The following is a 22,901-nucleotide window of genomic DNA, read 5'->3' as shown; positions in this document are numbered from 1 at the left end:
CCAAAAAACTGATAATATGTGAAATAATAAGTTCAAGATCCTGACTGAAAGTATTGTGGAACTCCGCCTGACGCAGGAATATCTACGGTGCAAAACCTGTTCATGCGTATACACGAGTGCCTGAAGTTGAGCCGGTTGTGCGTAGTTCCCGAGATAAACTGACCAGTGGCCTTGACGCGTGACGTAATACTCTCGCAAGGTCAGGTCTATAAGAATAAACCGCGGGCACTGGCACGACTTTTCGCAGTCTCTGCGGACTCCAGCTAGCCTCGCAGAAGTGCCAGTACGCCAGTTGACACTGCGATGAGCATCGAGAAATACAAGGGACGCGTCGCACTGGTTACTGGCGCCAGCGCAGGCATCGGTGCTGCCATAGTGCAGGCACTGCTGAAGCATGGACTCACCGTCGTGGGAATGGCCAGGAGGGTCGAAAAAATTAAGGTAAGGACGCTTCACCACTGCAATATATACGGGGTAAAATAACACTTCTATTATCAAGAACGCGTTGAACACTACATTCAATCAATTTTTGCCAGTCAAGGTGTCTTCATATCAGTTACTACTTTTGTTTCAAATCACTGCTGCTCCACCTACGTGCATTATTTTGTGCTAATAGTTTTATTACCTTGTGGTTTCTATTCGGTATTTCAGTTGTCTTTCCACCTTCTCACAAGCACTTAAGCTTGGGATTATGTCTTAATTGCGTTGGCTTTGAAGAGAGCTTCTGGAGACTGATTTATATCGAAAAATGCCTGGTGTACGCAAAGATCTTGATATTTCAAAGTATACCCCACTACTGAATTAACTGTGTTCGTTTTTACTTCTTGTTAAGATCTACTTTCCTTCTGGCACGATCTAAATTTACCTGAAGCATTAGATATAGAAGAAATACGTTTTTTAAGACGGGTCTAAAGTTACCATAAATGATGGTTTGACTTTTTACCAGTATTAAAACAGAAATTTTACTCTAATAGGACATTGTTAGTATACGTTTTCACTTTCCCAAACACTCAGTAACTATAGCTTTAAATGATAGAATATCTGTTGTGATGTGTAACTTATAGTGTGTCCAAAATTTTCAAAAAATAGAAAAAGTGGTAGAGTTATCCCGACTGACTGTGTGCAAAAGCGCTAATTTTTATTACATTACTATCGCGTGTAATATTTCTTACCCGAACTAAAAACACATATTTTCACGAAACTACTTAGGTAATAGGATTGTACGTGTATAAACACAACTTTAGAGTATTTTAAAGCTGTAGTTAATAATCTTTAAGGTGTAAACACTCTCTTCTCATTATGACCAAGAATAAATCTCACAAGACAGTGTATTCTAGAGAGTGTCTTTTATATAATCAGAATCTTTGCTGATATATTTTTCACAAAATGAAAATTAATGTACCTTACATTTTAACCTACAGCAGGTCTTGCAAGACGTTTCGGTTTTCTGGTCCTTTTTCCAGGGTGACATCTTATATCCCCCAGAAGACAATTTAGCTTTCTTCTGTCTTGCCTCTCCGACTTCAGTAAGACACCTCACAGCAGATTTTATAAGTGACGGTGGTGCAGATTATTCCCTTATATCTTGCTTGAGATGTTGCAGCCTCTTACTCAGTATGTGTATTAAGACAATTCTCTGAAATGTGGTCACCGTAGCTTTCAGACTCATTATTTATCTCATATTGTTTGCACAATGTTCTACAGAGAATGCCATGTCTTTATCCTGTTCGAATCTGCAGTTTATTCCTAAAGTTCAGTGGGCACGTTATCACATGCGCGTGGTATTTTCTACCCAGGCAATACAAAACACACCTTTACTCAACAAGGTAATGCGAGAAACTTGGGAACTTACACATTCTTACAAGGAGGGACACTTGGTTGAAAATTATGTTGAAGGTCATAGTTGTGCAATTTATCTAACAACAAAACTACGGCAGGGTATATTTTACCCTATACGTGTGCTTAGGGGTTAAATCATACCATAACTCAAGGCACTATGTTGAGGTCACTGTTAATTCATAGTAATATTAGCTATCATTACTCTTGCAGGATTTATTTTTCTTCTATTGGTGACCTGTCACACTAATCAACAAATTAACACTTTTTTTCTGCATCCGGTTTGTAAATGTAATTGTGTAATGTCTGGGGTGCTGAACTCACCGATAAAATCAACTTTTCTCAGTGACGTCACACTTCCTAGGTACACAGCAGAATCAAAAACAGTAACATTGACAGAATTAAAACAAACAATAAATACATATATTGACTTTTAGAGTCCATTAATACTGAATATGATGCCAATAGGAGGTATAAATTAGTTCACAACACTCTTACAAGTTTTACCTTCTCTGTTATTCGGAAAATGTGACAGCGGTATTCTTGATCATTCTCCTTAACAATACCCCCAGCAGTAGTCGCCCATCATCGAAGTGTCAAAGTGAGCTCGGTAACTGCGTTCTATCGTACAGTCGTCTAGGTGAAAGTGTTCACACTATTCATCGGTTACGGTTCCCAAATTTACCGGAAAGAAATTGAGGTAGGAATGTAACATCTGAATTTTAAGCGGGATAATGCACCTCATGTTCTTGCAGCTCTCGGACAGGTCATTTGTGACAGAAACATAGTTATCATCTATCCCGTTGCCCAAACAGCTGTTCACATTTGTTCTGAAAGAGGACCAGCAGCTAAGGCGATATTTGTGAGTTTGGAATGAAAGGTTCCACCTTCCATCAATTTTCTTGTTTATGGTGCAGTGCTAGAATATTTTGAAAGGTTGATTCGGATTCTACATACTTATACGTACCAAAATACAAATTAATTCCTACATCAGACTCCATGTACAAAACGGCTGTTGACTCATGTTATTACTCATACCTATACCACAAAGGAAGAAACTTTGTACTTACAGCTTTAACCATTAGGTGCATTAGCAAAATAAAACTAAATGTGTCGCCGAACAACCAGAATCATTGTTCCGTGATACCTTGATCTAACCACAATATATGTAAAACTCAAGGAGGAACGCTAGAACAGCAAACCTACGTCTTCCATATGACGCTTGTCTGGTGACAGAAACACGAGCAGTTAAGTATTGGAGCACTTTCCAGTTGAGAGTAAAGAAGTCCAACGGCGCCATTTCTTACACTGATCGAAAAGTCCAGGTTATGCACCATGCGATTTCCATCTTTTATTTAGCTGAAAGGACACCTCGAGGGACTTTCTAACGATGCGGACGGTCTAACAGCGGTTCTGGAATGATTCCGTGGCCGGCACCGGTTCCGATCGTTGTTTACATAGTTATGGAGACTATGTTTAAAAGTAGTGCCACGTGTCCGTGTCTCTCTGTAGTGCACCATTAATTAAAAGTTAGTCGGCTTGCCATAATAAAGTGTTAGTTTTTGAAGTCACCAGATAACGTTCAAATTTCAGACTTTGTGCAAAATATAAACAGTGTTGTACGAAAGTCACGCAGCAATCCCACTTTAACATTGGCGATGCACAGTACATTAAACATACCATAGACGCTGCTAATTTGCGTTCCTCACACATGTCATTGCCGTAAGATATAGAACTGGTGAGCTACACTTACGACAACCTCTATAATTACGATAGTTACACTCTGCAAAAAAGATTATGAAAAGTGGTATCCTTACTGCCCTTTAGCGTCTATATCATCCATTCACTATATGAATTTATTGCACAATCACAGCACTGTTATCCTATAATATGAGTCCAGTATTTTCAGTGCGGATGTACAATTACGTATGACCTCCGTTCTTCGCGGATTTGTACTTAAACAAAGATAAATCTTGACTACGAGGGTGGTTCGATAAGTCTAGTAAAAAAGGAAGAAAAATTGTTTGTTTCGAAATCAACTCACCTTACTCCCCGACGTATGACATACACTCGGTTCAGCGATGCTCCAACTTTTTCATCCCAGTAGAAAAACAGTTTCTTTCAAATATTGCAAAATACTCGCTGACTGCCACTATTGATTTCACGTTTGATGAAAATTTCTTCCCAGCAAGCCAGAGTTTTAAGTTAGGTCTTAAAAAATGGTTCAAATGGCTCTGAGCACTATGCGACTTGACTTCTGAGGTCATCAGCCGCCTAGAACTTAGAACTAATTAAACCTAACCAACCTAAGGGCATCACACATGTCCATGCCCGAGGCAGGATTCGAACCTGCGACCGTAGCGGTGGCTCGGCTCCAGACTGCAGCGCCCAGAACCGCACGGCCACTCCGGCCGGCCTCAAGTTAGGGCAGAATCGCTTGGGGCTAAGTCTGGTGATCAGGGTGGATGAGGAAGCATTTCAAAGCCTAAATTATGCACTTTTGCCATTTTTATCGCTGATGTGTGGGATGGTGCATTGTCCTAGTCAAAGAGCATTTTTCTGCATGCCGACCTTAGTCTTTTTTCAGCCAACGCAAGTTTCAGACGATCTAACAATGAAGCATAATAGGATCCACCTACTGTTCTGTCTTTTTCCAAATAATCCATGAGAACGATTTCTTCAGAATCAAAAAGTAAAGAGAAACAGGGGCCGTCAGTCACCAGTTAAAAAAATGTTCCTTGGCTCCTTGTCTTTGTCCATTGTTTTGGCTGCTGTTTTGACTTTGGTGTGTAATCATGGATTGAGGTTTCATCAACAGTCACAGAGCAGCGCAAAAAGTCCTGTAAATTACTATCAGAGATCGTCAGACACTGTGTTGAAATGTTGTACAGGGTACACTTTTGATCGACTGTGAGCAATCACGGGATCCATCCACGCACACAATTTTTTCATAGCCAATTCTCCGCGCAGGATATTACGCACACGGTCAGTTGAGATGCCTACAGTCTCAGAAATTTCACGAATTTTTATTCGGTGGTCTTGCATTACTGCATCATGGATTTTGTGAATTGTTTCTTTTGCGGTGGCCTCAACTGCAATGTGGGAGTGCGCTTCGTTTCGCTACTTTTCCGAACACGTCTAAATTCATTAATCCAAAAGTAAATGGTCTTCAGTCACGGTGCGCAGGCCGCATGAACGTCATCCAATTCTGTATTATTGTATGAGATCCTTTATTGTATGATTATATGATAGCGGAACAAACACTGGTTACTTCTGTAAAATATCTGGGAGTATGCGTGCGGAATGATTTGAAGTGGAATGATCATATAAAATTAATTGTTGGTAAGGCGGGTACCAGGTAGAGATTCATTGGGAGAGTCCTTAGAAAATGTAGTCCATCAACAAAGGAGGTGGCCTACAAAACACTCGTTCGACCTATACTTGAGTATTGCTTATCAGTGTGGGATCCGTACCAGCTCGGGTTGACGGAGGAGATAGAGAAGATCCAAAGAAGAGCGGTGCGTTTCGTCACAGGGTTATTTGGTAAGCGTGATAGCGTTACGGAGATGTTTAGCAAACTCAAGTGGCAGACTCTGCAAGAGAGGCGCTCTGCATCGCGTTGTAGCTTGCTGTCCAGGTTCCGAGAGGGTGCGTTTCTGGATGAGGTATCGAATATATTCCTTCCCCCTACTTATACCTCGCGAGGAGATCACGAATGTAAAATTAGAGAGATTCGAGCGCGCACGAAGGCTTTCCGGCAGTCGTTCTTCCGCCGAACCATACGCGACTGGAACAGGAAAGGGAGGTAATGACAGTGGCACGTAAAGTGCTCTCCGCAACACACCGTTGGGTAGCTTGCGGAGTATAAACGTAGATGTAGAAAATGTTTAATAACAGCCCGAAACTCGGTTTTCTCATTTTCAACTGCAATTAACACGCTGACCATTTCAAACGGCTGTCAACAATGAACTGTTCGTTGTTAATTGCAAAATTCTTTATACGATCCTTGAAATAATCAAGCTTACCAAACGTAAAGGCGCAAGAAAATATTCACTTCTTTCGTAGAAATTTACTAGATTTATCAAAGCACCTCGTAATTTACTTATACAATATACATAGAACTGTACATTTCTATCCACAGTACACTGTACATACTGTACTGTATGCTGTATTTGTATCCTTTCTGGATAGCAGGTACTGATTAAAAGCGAACATTTTTTATTTCGAGATAGATGTCTGGTATTCAGAAGTTTTACTGTACAATACTGTTGCGCAATATAAGAGTGTAGCGTGAAACAAAAGTCTCGCTCCTGATCGTCATAGCGCATTTCCTTGCGTATTAACAGAACAAAACTCTCTCTAGTCTAATTTCTTCCCGTGCATATTTTCGGAAGAAAATGGGACTAAGAGAGAGGCCACTTGGCAACACTGTGGTGACATATAGGACAAGCATCTTTATTCAGTATTGTACAGATACGAGACCCAGATAGGGAAGTAGGTAGATGTTTGCATTAGTATACCCGAGTTCACGAATCAGAGTCCAGTTTCATGTGCATCTTCGTTTCTTGATTTTAGGCTGCATGATATACTGAGGTGACAAAAGTAATGACGTAGCGATATGCACATATACAGATGTCGGTAGTTTCGCGTACAGAAGGTATGAAACGGCAGTGCAACGGCGGAGCCGTCATCTGTACTCACGTCATTCATGTGAAAACGTTTCCGACGTGATTATGGCCGCACGACGGAAATTACCAGACTGAATGCAGAATGGTAGTTAGAACTAGACGCATGGAACATTACGAAAATTGTTAGGGAATGCAGTATTCCGAGATCCACAGTGTGGCGAGTATGCCGAGAGTACCAAATTTCAGGCATTACGTCTCACCACGGACAAGCAGTCGCTGACATCGATCGAGAGTGGCGGCGTTTGCGTGGAGTTGTCAGAGCCAACAGACAAGCAACATTGCCTGAAATGAACACAAAAATTAATGTGAGACGTACGAAGAACGTATTCGTGAAATGCGGCGAAATTTGGTGTTAATGGACTATGGCAGCAGACGACCGACAAGAGTGCCTTTGAAACTTCCTGGCACATTAAAACTGTGTGCGGGACCGAGACTCGAACTCGGGACCTTTGCCTTTCGCGGGCAAGTGCTCTACCAACTGAGCTACTCAAGCACGACTCACGCCCGTCCTCACAGCTGCCAGTACCTCGTCCCCTACCTTCCAAACTTTACAGAAGCTCTCCTGCGCACCTTGCAGAACTAGCGCTCCTGAAAGAAAGGATATTAGAGAGACATGGCTTAGCCACAGCCTGGGGGATGTTTCCAGAATGAGATTTTCACTCTGCAGCGGAGTGTGTGCTGATATGAAACTTCCTGGCAGATTAAAACTATGTGCCGGACCAAGACTCGAAGTCCTGCACAGGAGAGCTTCTGTAAAATGGTTCAAATGGCTCTGAGCACTATGGGACTCAACTGCTGAGGTCATTAGTTCCCTAGAACTTAGAACTAGTTAAACCTAACTAACCTAAGGACATCACAAACATCCATGCCCGAGGCAGGATTCGAACCAGCGACCGTAGCGGTCTTGCGGTTCCAGACTGCAGCGCCTTTAACCGCACGGCCACTTCGGCCGGCGAGCTTCTGTAAAGTTCGGAAGGTAGGAAACGAGGTACTGGCAGAAGTAAAGCTGTGAGGACGGCGCGTGAGTCGTGCTTGGGTAGCTCAGTTGGTAGAGCACTTGCCCGCGAATGGCAAAGGTCCCGAGTTCGAGTCTCGGTCCGGCACACAGTTTTAATCTGCCAGGAAGTTCCATATCAGCGCACACTCCGCTGCAGAGTGAAAATTTCATTCTGGAAGAGTGCCTTCGCTAACACCACGACATCGCCTGTAGAGCCTCTTCTGGGCTCGTGACCATATCGGTTTCACCATAGACGACTGGAGAACCGTGATCTGGCCAGATGAGTCCCGATTTCAGTTGGTAAGAGCTGATGGTAGCGTTCCAGTGTATCGTAGACCCCACGAAGCCAAGCATCCAAGTTGTCAACAAGGTACAAGCTGGTTGTGGCTCCACAATGTTGTGGGCTGTGTTTACATGGAATGGAGTCGGTCCTCTGGTTCATCTCAACCGATCATTGACTGGAAACAGTTATATTCGGCTACTTGGAGACCATTTGTAGCCATTTATGGACTTCATGTTCCGAATCAACGATGGAATTTTTATGGATGGTGGTGCTCTATGTCACCATGCCACAATCGTTCGTGACTGATTTGAAGAACATTCTGGACATTTCGAGCGAATGATATGGCCACCTAGATCGCCCGACATGGGACGCTATCGAGAGGTCAGTTCGTGCACAAAATCTTGCATAGACAACACTTTCACAATTATAGACGGCTATAGAGGCAGCATGACACAATATTTCTGCACGAAACTTGTGAGTCCTCGTCACGTCGAGTTGCTGCGCTACGCCATTCAGCAGGAGGTCCGACACGATATTATTACGTATCTCATGATTTTTGACACCTCAGCGACCTAATACTACAGCATTAGAAGATGTTGGAAAGGGAGAAGAATTTCTGGGGTACCGCATCTAACTTTTGACCAATAAGCAAAAAATGAGAGGCTACATAAATGTGATCCTTCAGCAGCCAGTCTCAGATTTTAAATAAAAATTTGGCCAAGTGCTACTACGACTCGAGCACTGAGGATTCCCTACAAACGTAAATATGCATCCAGTGCACCTAGATAGTTCGCCCATTCTGGCACTCGAGAATCCTGAGTGTTTTTTTCATGGTATCAGTCCAGACATACAAAGAGAAGCGCGCAGGAGACTTCAATTTACGTATGTAGAGGGGGAAGATTTAAATATTCTTCTATTATGTATTTGGCGGATGATGAATGCAATGTAACTTGTAACGGCTACACGAGATATTTTTTAAAAGATTTCTTTATGCCTTCAGCCGCCATTCTCTTTATTTCATGTACGATTGTACAATTTCGGCCTCAGGCCATTTTCAAGCATCTAAAACGGTAGGATACATTAGTGACACTTCTGATTTTGATGTAGGAACAAGCCATACCTGTAGATATACTAGGCGCATTATAACTTACTTTATGGATGATTTTTTAGTAGTAAATAATGCCATGTGCGTCGTTGCTCATATTACACCATGTTATCGTCGTAAAATAGATTCGAGATGTTCACGTTACTTTAGGGGCACGTTACGTTCGAGCAGTTGTTGCAAAGCTCTTATATATCAGGCCCACGTATTTTACAGAAATTTGTTAACCTGCATATGCTTCTATGTTCAGTTATATTTAATTATCGTTAATCATTGGTGTGAATAAGACTGTATGTAATTTCTTTAAAGTAACTTCTAAATATTTGTTTTTCACTGTGGGAGCACGTTATGTTTGAATAGTTGGTAGAAAGATTTTATATATGAAATCTGTCATAATACTCTAATGAAACAGGATTGAGAACTACGAGAGTCGAGTAAAAACTGCTTTATGGTTGCGTAATGTTCGCATTACAGTCATATTTTTATTAACGAGTGTAGCGAAAATTTTACATTCTATGGTTCTATAATGTTTCGCCCTAGAACTGGTAGAAAGTTGTCTAGGAGTTTCCCATTTCGCGGTTTTTTTTCTCATTTAAAATTCTGTTTGACTGATCTTTTAGATGGATATAAATTTCAATTTCTTCCATTACATCCTTTCTGTAATTTACGTAATATCTGAAGTGGTCCATTTGTGTTAGGTATTTTGTGGTTGGTGTCTTTTAAGTATGCAGCAAATGTGAATTGGTTATTGTCGCTTATTGTCGTGTGTTCTAACTTTTCTTCTTGTTTGCCCAATATACAATTTTGGGCTTTCTTCACAGTTAATTTTGTAGATTCCTGATTGTGAAAACGGTTCTGATTGACGTGGTATGTGTCTCAATAATCGTTGTAGATTGTTAGTGATTCTGTAACTGGTGTATAATTTTGTATTCTTGAAACATCGAGAAATTTTGTCGGAAATAATATGGTCATACAAGAACTTTATTGTTCTGTGGTTCGTTTTTGTCTCTAGTTAAAGTTATTTCATCCTAGGGATTAGCATGTGTTTGATTGGTTTCCTTTTTGAATAACGTGTCAAGTTTTTAGGATAACCATTTCGAAGAAGATCTAGTTCTTTCTCAATTTTTTTTCTTTTTTCAGTGGTAAGTTGTTTAGTCTATGTAACATAGAATGAAAATATGCGAGCTTGTGTGCTCTCGGGTGGCATGTTTGGTTGTGGATAATTGTCTGTTGCCATTGGTTCACAAAAGATATCGAATATGTGTTCAGACTTTTCGTTTGAAATTTTTAAATCCAGAAAGTTTACGCTCTTACTTTTTTCTCTTTCCATAGTGAAATTAATTTTTGGATGCAAATTGCTGAACCGCGAATGCATGACGTTGCACTCATCTATTTTGCCATCGAACAGGATTAAGATGTCATCGACATATCTATAGTAATAGACGAATTGTTTTGGCTGATTGAGTGAGCTTGTTAAAAAATTTTCCTTTTAAAGTGTTAGCGACAATACCAGCTGATATACCTGCTAAACATGAGCCCACTGCTATCCCATCTTCCAGGAGATAAATTTTATTCTGAAATGAGAAATAACTGTAGGAATTGATTAATTGTAGAAGTTCTATTATTTCACAAATTTCACCTTGAGTGATTGTCTTATATTTGGGAAAGTTGTTTTTAATGGTTTCTAAATTTTCTGTTACTGGAATATCTGTGGGCATGTTAGATATATCGAGTGATAAAAGTATTCCATTTTCTCGTATTTTTATTATTATTATTATCGTTAATTCCCCATTAAGGAGAGCGTTAAAACACAATCACTATTCACAATGACAATATGGTACATAAATTGGTACATTTCAAATTCATGGCACTTGTTTCTGTCTCTTTCTTTTCTCTTCCCAAAAACCTCTCATAAATTCACTGTGTTTCTTCTTTCTCTCTTCTGTCCACTTCTTTCCTGATTTCTTCTCTTTTGTTGTTTCTTCGAATTTCTGTTTGTTGATTTTTTTCTCTGTATTTTCCTCTGTTTGATATTTATTCTGTGGAGATGTTTAGATTTTTGAGGTCTTCCATGGTTTCCTTTACCCAGTTAGTTTTCACCTTATTCGTCACCACTATGTTAAAAATCTTCTTGGTCAGCCTATTTTCATTCATCCTATGAATGTGCCTATAGAATTTTGCCCTTCTTTTTCTGATATTGTCTATAATTGTCTCTGCCTGTTTGTACAATTCCTCTGTTGGTCTCTTTATCCAGATCCCCTGTCTCTGAACTGGCCCATAGATCTTTCTCAGAATTTTCCTCTCTTGCTTTTCCATTTCCTTGATTTTAGTTCTTCTTCTGATTACTGTTGTTTCTGAGGCATACAAGGCCTCAGGTAAGACTACTGTTTTGTAATGTCTTAATTTGGCATTGGCGGAAATATTTCTTTTATTGTAATGGTTCCATGTAAGTCTGTATGCTTTTTGTAGTTTTGTAACCCTTTCTTCATTGGCTGTTGAATTCAGTCCTGTTTTCTGTATAATCTCTCCCAGGTATTTGAAACTTTCTACTTGTGTTATCTTTCGGTACTTTGTTATCAATGGGCTTCTGTCTGTAGATTTTGTGCCCACGTACTGGTTTTTTTCATATGGTATTTGTAGTCCTGTTCTGGCTGCGATTTCATGCAATATCTCTAGGGCTTCTCTAGCTTCTTTTCTGTCATTTGTAATGATGGCTATATCGTCGGCAAAGGCCAGACATTTTATGTTGATGGTTCTATTTCTCTCTCTCCCATCTTTACCCCATTGACTCCTTTGTCCCACGTCCTCATTATTTTCTCTAAAACAGCGTTAAATAAAATGGGTGACAGGCCATCTCCCTGTCTCACTCCTTTCTTGATTTCGAAAGATTCTGAGATCTCGCCCATGAACTTCACTTTTGATTTTGTATTTGTTAATGTTTCCTGAATTAGTTTTCTGGTCTTATTGTCTACCTTCATTTCTTCTAGTGTATTAAAAAGTGTTTCTCTGTCTATGGAATCGTAAGCCTTCTTGAAATCAACAAATGTTACTGTGGTGTTTCTGGACTTTCTCGCTGTTAATAATGTTCTCAGACACCAGATCTGCTCACTGCATGATCTTCCCTTCCTAAACCCTCCTTGGTATTCTTCTATCTGTGGATCTAACTGAGGTTCTAGGCGATTTAACAGAGCTTTTGATAGAATTTTGTATGCCACAGGCAGTAACGAAATTCCTCAATAGTTATTAGCGTCTGTTTTGTCTCCTTTCTTGTGGAGGGGGTGTATTAGGGCTGACTTCCATTCTTCTGGTATCTTTTATGTTTCCCAGATGTTTTTGATTGTACTATCAATTTTGGGTGTTATGTTTTCATGGCCTAATTTCCAGATTTCTGCAATCAGTCCATCTTCACCTGGTGCTCTGTTATTTTTCAATGATTTTATTATTTTTACGATTTCTTCATATGTTGGGGTTTCGGAGTCCCGGTTAGGTTCTGGTTTTGTAAACTGTAATCTCTGTTTTGGTTTATCACAGTTAAGTAACGTGTCAAAGTATCTGGCTATTATTTCACAGTTTTTCTTCGAATTTGTCTCCAGTGTTCCATCTTGTCTTTTGAAGCATAAGCTTGGTGGCTGATATCCTGTCATATTTTCTCGGAATACTCTGTAAAAATTTCGTGTGTTGTTTCTGGTGAAGTCTTCTTCTATCTCCTTCAACCTGCTGTTTTCGTAACCTCTTTTTTCTTTTCGGATTATTTTTGAAGTGTTTTTCTGTATCCTGTTGAAGTCCTCCCATTTTTCTTGTGTTTTATGGCCGTTAAATTTTTTCCAGGCTTGTATTCTGTCTTCTATGGCCCTGTCGCATGTCATGTTCCACCATCGGTGTTTCCTTTTTCTCGGTGGCTGCCCCAATATTATCAGTTCTTTTATTTTTTTTGACAGTTCTGTCCAGTTGTTGCTACTGATTTTCGTAATTTCTTCTATTATTTCTTTCTTGTTTATTTGTAGGTACTCTGGATCTGTTCTGAAAGGTCTGTTGGTTCTCTTGATTTGTCTATTGTGTATAAATTTTACTTTAATTTGGAGAAGGGGATGATCAGCTTCGAAAACTCCTTTCTTTGTTCTTACGTTCATTATTTCTCTGGTGTTTTTTGTGGATATTCCTACGTGAAATTCTCCTAGAGCATGGTTGGGGGATTTCCAAGTTACAAGTTTTCTGTGTGGTTTCTGGATATGCGTTGACATGATTTTCAGATCAAAATTTCTACGGAAGTTTATCAAGTTCTCTCCATTTTTGTTTGTTCTCATGTGGGCCGTGTGTTTCCCTGTCGTGTCTCGGAGTTTTCTTTCCTTGCCTAACTGGGCATTGAAGTCTCCTAGTAACACTTTTATGTGATTCTTGGGTATTTTGCTGGTAGTTTCTTCCAGATCTTCCCAGAATTCCTCTTTCACCTCTGGGTTCTTCTTGTTATAATTGTTTGTGGGGGCATGTCCATTGATTAATGTATAGGCTTTGTTTCCAGATCTTATCGTGAGTGACGACATTTTTTTCTGATTTTGAGGTGAAATCTATTACGGAGTCAAGTATCGATTTATGTACTGCAAAACCAGTCCCGAAGAGTTTGAGATTTCTTCCTGGGATGGTTATGGCTGGTTTCCCCCTTATATATTCTGTAATTTTCAGAATCAAAATGGTTCTCATCTGTAAATCGTGTTTCCTGTATTGCCATAACTTTGATGTTGTATTTATCCATGGCGTTTGTTAATTGTTTCAGTTTACCTGGCCTCAGTAGTGCGTTGGTGTTGAGTGTTCCCATGTAAAATACTTTCTTCATCTTGATGGTTCTTGAGAGGCTCCGATTCTTCTCTTCATGACATGCCTGATCCCCTGGAATCCGATGATCAGGTCTATTACCCAGCCTTACTGACTGGGGCCCAGGGTAGTGGATTCTTTCCCGTTGTTCTGTCATGATTATTGGTTTGTGTTGAGGTATTGGTGGTGAAATCACGGAGGATCTCACATAATTTCGAGTGGAGTTTTGAGTTCCAGAAGGTTAACTTACAGCCGAGCTCACAGAGCCAACAGACGCTGACCAGAGTACCGGTGGCTGTCACGCAGACGTGTCTGGATTTTGGGGCTTCGCATATAACCCTATGCAGGGGCCCTCACAGGGTGCTACCATCCGGAGCCAGATGGACCCAGGATTTTTTTTTTTTTTTACGAGGTGTTACTCCTCCCCCTCCTCCTTCCTCATCACTTGCGGGATGAGGCCCCGGGCTTGGGACCGGCAGTGGCGGTATTTTTATATTCTTAATTTTATTAACAATATCGTAACAATTTTTGTAGTGTATTCTTTCTTGTATATGTAATACTGCTGAAGGAGAATGTTTAGCTTTTTACTGACAGTATATGCTGGGCTATTAGCCATGTTAACAATTGGACGAATCGGCATTTGTTGTTTATGTATGTTGGGCTGGGTACGCAATGATGGTGTTGTTGGATTCATTATAATGGAATCTTTTTATCTTTTTCTGTGAATATGAAGTTACATCTTTTTAGTGCTTTCTTTACTTCTGCATTAAATCTGTTGGTTGGATCCCGGTCGATAATTCTGATATTATTTTTGTCTAAAAATTTTAGTACTTTTCTGTTGTAATCTTCTGACTTAATCATCAACGTATTTCCTTTACCTGATTTTACACTAACAGCATTATTTTTGGAAGCTTATTATTTATCTGACGTATAATAACACTGTCCTTCCCTTTTATATTTGTTTCGTATTATTTTTGTAAATTTACAAGTAATATGGTTTTGCTCATAAGGTGGCAACTGGGTCATATCAAGCGCTACTTTAGTGTTTGCAAAAATATTGTATACCATCCTGTTTCCGTGGTGTGGTTGCGTGTTAAATTTTAGACCTTCGTTTGGTACGTTCATTTCTGTGGGAGTGAATCTAATGTTGGTCAGATTTTCAACCTTCTGGATGAATTTGAAGTTAATCTGCATGTGCTGTTTATTTTCATTGAGTGTATTTAAATCTTTTTCTTGTGTGAGCCTATGTTTCTCCTTTTTATGTCTTAGTCGAATGTTTGAACCCATATACCTTACAAATTTATCAGTTCCTGATAAGAAGGGATTTGTTTGTAAGGGTAATAGGACACTATAACAAGATCTAAATCAGATGCATATAGTTTAACATTTAAATTGTTGTTACATTTAAATTTATCACGGATTTCACTGGTCACCCAGTTACGTTGGTACTGTTTTATTTATGTTGTGCCACACTAGATTTGTTTCTAATTTTGATCCTGGCATATTTCAGTGTGATATTGTCTCAAATACACTGTTTGTTAAACTTGATTGCCTCCATGGCGTTCAGAATCTTTACTTTGATCCGCTGACACTGTAGTACTTTACCCTGTGCCTGGCTGTACAGTGATTCTATGCGATAGGGTCCGCAGCTACGATAAATTTTTTTAAAGATTTCTTAATGCCTTCAGCTGCCATTCTCTTTCAGGTACGATTGTACAATTTCGGCCTTAGGCCACTTTCAAGTATCTAAAACGTTGGATACATTAGTAACACTTTTGATTTTGATGGAGGAACAAGTAGATATACCGGGTGATCAAAAAATCAGTATAAATTTGAAAGCTTAATAAACCACGGAATAATGTAGATAGAGAGGTAAAAATTGACACACATGCTTGGAATGGCATGGGGTTTTATTAGAACCAAGAAAAAATTGCTAGACGCGTGAAAGATCTCTTGCGCGCGTCGTTTGGTGATGATCGTGTGCTCGATCGCCACTTTCGTCATGCTTGGCCTTCCAGGTCCCCAGACCTCAGTCCGTGCGATTATTGGCTTTGGGTTACCTGAAGTCGCAAGTGTATCGTGATCGACCGACATCTCTAGGGATGCTGACAGACATTATTCCTCGACTACAGCTATTGTTGAGGAATGATGGTGGACATATTGAGCGTTTCCTGTCAAGAATATCATCTTTTGTCTTACTTTGTTATGCAAATTATTGCTATTCTGCTCAGATGAAGAGCCATCTGTCGGACATTTTGTGAACTTTTGCATTTTTGGGTTCTAATAAAACCCCATGTCATTCCAAGCATGAGTGTTGAAAGGTGGCTACACTGAGCCACAGCGCCAGAGATTGCGCCAAAGAGTATTATTCAGCCGCCTCCACTGGCAGTGCTTGTCGAGAACTCGTAGTAGTCTGTGCTTGCTGAGATGTCGTAGTGAAAAGTTCTTATCGAGAAGTCGTGGTGGAGAGTGCTTGTCGAGATGTGGTAGTAGTCAGTGCTTGTGGAGTGGTAGTAGTGAGTCGGTGTTGAGATGTTGTAGTAAGGAGTGCTTGTTCCATGTTTTATGCAGTTGTTTGATGGGCTAGACAGCAGATGTTGTTCGAATGGAAACATTGTAATGATCAGAGTGCTTTTCGTCAATACATATGAAGGTAAAAAAAAATTCCCTTTTCTTTTTATTATCTCAATGTCTTAAATAATGCGTCATTACAGGTTCAGTCAACAAAGCATCTGGCTTGTGTTCTTGTATTAGAGTGTAATTCTGGTTTCCTTACGCAATTATAGTATTTCTATTTTTTTTAATTACTTCAGTATAAATGGTATTTAAAATTTCTTGTCTTATTGAAGAAAAACCATGCCAGATGTGTACGTTGAATCACACTTCCACACACAGAACAATTACACTTGTGTTTTGGTTTCGTAGGTTTTATAGTTGCTGGGGACTTAATTAATTAATTAATTGTGTTAACGAAAATTTTCTTTCATTCCTTGTTGTTATTCTATGCAGTCAGATTGCGTACTAAAACTAGTCAGGGCCAACCGTTTACGAGACCTCGTAATCGGACATACAGCGACTAAAAAATTAAAAAATTATTTGCATTTCATATTTATATAATTAAGCCCCCATGCAGTGTCAATTTGTACCTCTCTATCTACATTATTCCGTGATTTATTCAGTTTTCAAATTTATACTGACTTTTTGATCACCCAGTACTAGGAGCAGTATAACTTAATTGTACAATCGTAGATGAAATGAAGAGTGGCAGCTGAAGGCATCAAGAAACTTTCAAAATCTTCATCGCAGCTGCGGACTCTGTCGCACTGAAAATTATAGGTATTTTAATGTTGTGTAGTGACAAAAGACAGTATTCGGAGTTTTCCCCCCTACTTGTACTGTGAAACCTTGCTTCTTCCCAAATGTCCTGATTCTAAATCACCAGGAAGTACCCTATAGGTTCTGATGAGTGAAGTTACATCGAAATATGTTGAATGTTATCTATATACATACAACCGTTTCTGGCCGTAAGCCAGAGCTTTGATAATAAATGAACTGTCGTAATGTGAAAGCCAACCTGCACTGAAAAAGTAAGAAGTAAATCATACTGTGAAAGTTGGCAATCTGACTGCAAGAATTTTGAACAATATAAACTGCCTGAATAATTAACTTGCGCATGAAACCTAGAGTAATTGCCTTTGCAAAATTTGATCACAAAACCTGTCTCTGAATAACATAAGTTGACCCTGACTGAATAAATAAAAAAATCATAATATTTTGTCCTTACCTCTATTCCGCGCAAATCTGGATAACGCTTTGTAGCACTGTTCTGTCTTGCACGCCGCTATTCCAAAGTTTCAAATTACTGTATCTGCACAAAGACACTCGAGAGGTACAATGAGTTCTCTGTTAATTGAAAATAGAACAGTTTATCGAACATACTTGGTTGGATGATCCATTAGAAGTATTGTAAGAGAAATGTTGGTAAGAAAATGAAATATCCGCAAAAATGTCAACACTTTGTTTTTTTGTATATTGAGAAAAAGTGCTCAAAGCAGATTTTAAATTTAATGATCTTCTCAACATGCAAACAATACACTTTCCTGTCTCTCAAATCCAACAACTTTCATACAATAACCAAGTTAGTTCGATGGTGCAGCAATAGTGAAAAAAGAGTAATATTCTTCTGTTTACCTGACATTCTATTAGATTTCTTCCTTCACAAATCAGTTTCATAATCATGATGATTGAACAAAATGATAAATTGAGACAGTAAATTTGAATATTAATATTGCCATAGCTTCCTCACTCTAACACTGCTTAACATTCTCAGCCCAACTCTAACACAGCAGAATTTCGACTGCCTCAGTCTACTAAAGCTTATCACTGACTGCTTCCACTGCGCCCTCGCACACGTCAACGATGTTAGCTTAACTTCTGCGATACAGCTTACAACATCGCTGCTTTCTCGCTATCGCTTCAGATACCAAAAATTGAGATTCCAAAATTATACATGACACTTACCAATGTGACATAAATGGCCGCATCTTTTAATTACATTCAACTAGAAGTTTTAATTTTTTACACCGCCAAACGATCATACACCTTAGTGTGTGACGTAAATTTTTATTTGATATGCCAACGGACAGACAACAAAGCGATCCTATAAGACAAGTATGGGCAAGCTATGGTGACCGCTGGGTCTTATTCAGCACTTACTTAAGCTCGTGGGCCATCTCATTACGTGACGCGACAGCAGCGCTCTTAGCAAATTAAATCAAAACTGTAGCGTCCGTGACGTTAATATTTGTGGGGTGAGGCGATATATGAATGGCATTCATTTCCCGATTCGGCGCCTCAACAAATAATGCCTCAAAACACAACACTCATTTTATGTTCACCCCATCTGCAGATGTTTGCATTACTTTAGGAGTCGTGAATACTGTTTCTTTAGTTATGTAATGCGACAGCTGTCATAGAAACTTCCGTTAGAAACTTCTGCTGCGCCTCGCTCTCTCTCCCAAGAGTTTCTTCCTCAGGTAGGACCCACACCAATTTGGGCCACCCGTTGCCCAACAGATTATGTTTCCGTTTTTACCGACTGTGGTACAAGACCTTGAAAACGAAATTTTTGTTGGAGTGGCACCGTTCTCAGGGTCTCTGCTTACGTTCAGTATGAAATACAGAAGCAACAACTTCAACAGCCAAGACAGCTAATTATAATTTTATTTATGATGACCGGTTTCTGTAAGCCATCGGATCTATAAAGCGTATAGATCGAAAATTCAAGCATAAACGGTCAGATGTAATAGGAAGTGGGACGTATTTACACCACAGGAATATATACAACATAAAGTACACATTTCCAACACGGAAGTTGTGAACAAATCAATGAGGATTTTTAGAAAATAAATGCGTGGTGTAATGGCTGGCAGTTATCTCTCAATATTAGTAAGTGTAGCCTACTGCGTATAACAAGGCGAAAATCCCATTAATGTTCGAATACAAAATAAATGCCCAGTCTTTGGAAGCGATAACATCCGTCAAGTATCTGGGTGTGTCTATTCGAAGTCATCTCAAATGGAATGATCAGATTACACAAGTAACGGGCAAGGAGAACTCTAGATTGCGGGTTATTAGTAGAATCCTGAAGCGATGCAGTCCTTCAACAAAGCAAATTGCTTACAGTACGTTAGTTCGTCCTGTTTTAGAATATTGTCCGTCTGTATGGGACCCTTACCAGTTGGGTGTGATTCAAGAGATTGAGAAGGTCCAAAGAAGAGCGGCAAGATTCATGACTGGTACATTTAGCCATCGCGAGAGCGTTACAAATCTCATAGAAAGTTTGAAGTGGGATACACTTGCAGGTAGACGACGAGCTAAACGGAAGGGGCTGCTCACTAAATTCCTTAATCCGATCTTCATCGTGGATGTAGAGCATATATTATTACCACCTAATTTCAAATCGCGCAATGATCACCATTCCTTAGAGCTCTTACTGAGGCGCTCAGACAGTCGTTTTTCCCTCGTGCGATCCGCGAGTGGGAGTAAATATAACTTTGGTGCGAATTGTGCCCTCCGCCACTCGCCGCTTGGTGGCTAGCGGAGTATATACATAGATGTAGAACAAATCTCCGTCATATACGCAATATATAGTGCCAAGTCGCAATACGTCATTCCAGATACATGAAGGAATTGAAGCATCGTCATGTCAATAATACAAGATTTGTATAAAATATCATGCATGTTGCACCGACTGCACAAGCTCGTATTCACACAACAGATGAAACACGACTGATAATCACAAGTCCAAAGCAAAAATGTTACGAACTGCCAACAGGTGACACTGCAGTGGCAAACTTACAGAAATGCAGTCATAACGTATAAAGCATAAGGAAGAAGTTACATCCAAGGAGTAAATAAAGCAATGCAGTATACAGTATTCTGTATGTAATTATATAACCACGTAATTCAAACCCGAGTATATTGGAGTAACAAAATTCTTTTCATAATTTCTTTTTATTTTTAAAAAAATTTTTGAATTGCAATTCTTATAGCAATGTAGAAGAAAATATTGTACATCAACTGTAGTGACCTACGTTTTTTTGGGTCAACAGTCTTCTGACTGGTTTTATGCGGCCCGCCACGTATTCCTCCTCTGTGCCAACCTCTTCATCTCAGAGTAGCATGTATAACCTACTTCCTCAATTATTTGCTGAATGTTTTCGAATCTCTGTCTTACTCTGCAGTTTTTGCCCTCTAGAGCTCCCCCTACTTCCATGGAAGTCACTGCCTGATGTCTTAACAGATACGCTATCATCCTGTCCCTCCACCTCGTCAGTGTTTTTCTGTACAATTCTGCGCAGAATCTCCTCATTCCGTACCTAATCAGTCAACATGACTTTCAACATTCGTCTGAAGCAACACATTTAAAAAGCTTCGATTTTCTTCCGTTCCGGTTTTGCCACAGTCCACATTTCACTGCCATAGGATGCTGTGCTCCAAATGTACATTCTCAGAAATTTCTTCCTCAAATGAAGGCATATGTCTAACACTAGTAGATCTCTTGTCCAGGAATGCCCTTTTTCCCAGTGCTAGTCTGGTTTTTCTGTCCTCGTTGCTCCATCTGTCATTGGTTATTTTACTGCCTAGGTAGCAGAATTTCTTAAATTCATCTACTTTGTGACCATCAATCCTGATGTTAAGTTTCTCGTTGTTCTCGTTACTACTACTTATTACTTTCGACTTTCTTCGATTTTCCTCTCAATCCATACTCTGTAATCATTAGACTAATCATTCCACTCAACAAAAGAGCGGCACATGAGTTTGCGACTATCCCGCTTCCGTTTTTCTTGTGGTCCTCCACCTTAGAGAGTCTGGTAGGAATCTTTTCTGTGCCATACTGCACCGCCTGTGACTGTGTACACAGCATCTGGGGATGTGACACCACCCAGCAAGCTCTACTACATTTGATAGGTGCCCTGACGTCATAGTTAGCCTGGTTTTCCGTTGAGCGAAATGTCGTCTTCCGTGAAGAACACAATCCTACGGACATCTGTTGACAGTCTGTACGATTATATCGTCAATTAGACTCAGGACGGGGAAATACCGGTTTGTCGCTTTAATTTTGAACACCAGTGCAGTATGAGACTAGAAAATAAGTGAAGAAGTGTATGTAGATAGTATGTATATAGTAATATATATATACAATGTCATAAAGAACAAACATAACACTGGACTCGCATTCGGGAGGACAACGGATCAATCCCGCGTCCGGCCATCCTGATTTAGGTTTTCCGTGATTTGCCTAAATCACTCCAGGCAAATGCCGGGATGGTTCCTCTGAAAGGGCACGGCCGACTTCCTTCCCCATCCTTCCCTAATCCGATGAGACCGATGACCTCCCTGTCTGGTCTCCTTCCCCAAAACAACTCAACCCAACCCAACAAACATAACTGCCCTAATATACTGAAGCGCCAAAGAAACTGGTACACCTGCCGAATATCGTGTAGGGCCCCCGCCAGCACAACGTGCCATGGACTCGACTGATGTCTGAAGTAGTGCTGAAGGGAACTGACACCATGAATCTTGCTGGGCTGTCCATAAATCCGTAAGAATACGAGGGGGTGGAGATCTCTTCTGAACAGCACAATGCAAGGCGTCCCAGATATGGTTAATAATATTCATGTCTGGAGAGTTCTGTGAGCAGCGGAAGTGTTTAAACTCAAAAGAATGTTCCTGGAGCCACTCTGTGGCAATTCTGGACGTTTAGGGTGTCCCATTGTCCTGCTGTAATTGCCCAAGTTCTACGGAATGCACAATGGACATGAATGGATCCAGGTGATCAGACAGGATGCTTACGTACGCGTCACCTCTTAGAGTCGTATCTAGACGTATCAGGGGTCCCGTATCACTAGAACCTCACACCCCCCACGCCTTTACAGAGCCTCCGCGCGGCTTGAACAGTCCCCTGCTGACATGCAGCGTCCATAAATTCATGAGGTTGTCTCCATACTCGTACACGTCCATTTTTCTTTTATGTCTACAAGTAGCTTTTTTATTTAAGGGGGTTGTCCGGTCTCGAGGTCTCAAGAAACCTTTTTTATTTATTTTTTTATATATTTTGACTTCTTGTGGTCTTGAGAATACGTGATCAAAAGGATTTTCTTGCTAATGTATTCTTTACAACTAAAAATCACGCTTCAATAGGACCACATGTACAACCACTGAAGCCTGTCTCGGCTCTTGGGAAGTTTACGACTCTGTTCGGGATCTCCGTCTGTGTAAAGCTATTGTAACATTCTGTGTCAAAGAAAATATCAATATAGGTCTTGTACTCGACCACGAAAATGAGATAAAAAAGCGGTTATGGCGACACAATGTCACATAAGTTCAACGAACGACAATCCCCAGTACGGTTATTGTTCTGGAAGATGGTGTAAATGGAAACGAGCTGAGATGAACTGGACACTGAATACTTTTGACCTTAAGCCACTACTGAGGAGTCAAGTTGTTGAAGCTATCGCTGATGTGTATGGACCTTTTTTTTTTTTAGTCATCAGTCTTCTGACTTGTTTGATGCCGCCCGCAATGATTTCCTCTCCTGTACCTGCCTATTCATCTCAGAGTAGCACTTGCAACCTACGTCCTCCATTAGTTGCTGGGAGTATTCCAATCTCTGTCTTCCTC

The 22,901-nt window shown here is 40.1% G+C and overlaps 1 protein-coding gene across 1 annotated transcript in view; it reads left to right on the top strand.

Annotated features, from left to right (window-relative positions):
• The first annotated feature begins 230 nt into the window (after positions 1-230).
• The window catches only part of LOC124776571 (dehydrogenase/reductase SDR family member 11-like), a 109,757-nt gene continuing 87,086 nt past the window's right edge, over positions 231-22,901 (top strand). Inside the window, exon 1 of the mRNA XM_047251617.1 lies at positions 231-441. Within this exon, the coding sequence (XP_047107573.1) occupies positions 304-441 (138 nt within the window). The 5' untranslated portion in view covers positions 231-303. The remainder of the gene's footprint in view (positions 442-22,901) is intronic.

The sequence above is a fragment of the Schistocerca piceifrons genome, chromosome 2, assembly GCF_021461385.2.
Source record: "Schistocerca piceifrons isolate TAMUIC-IGC-003096 chromosome 2, iqSchPice1.1, whole genome shotgun sequence".
Taxonomy (NCBI): Eukaryota; Metazoa; Arthropoda; class Insecta; order Orthoptera; family Acrididae; genus Schistocerca; species Schistocerca piceifrons.
This window is presented reverse-complemented; position numbering and strand designations above follow the sequence as displayed.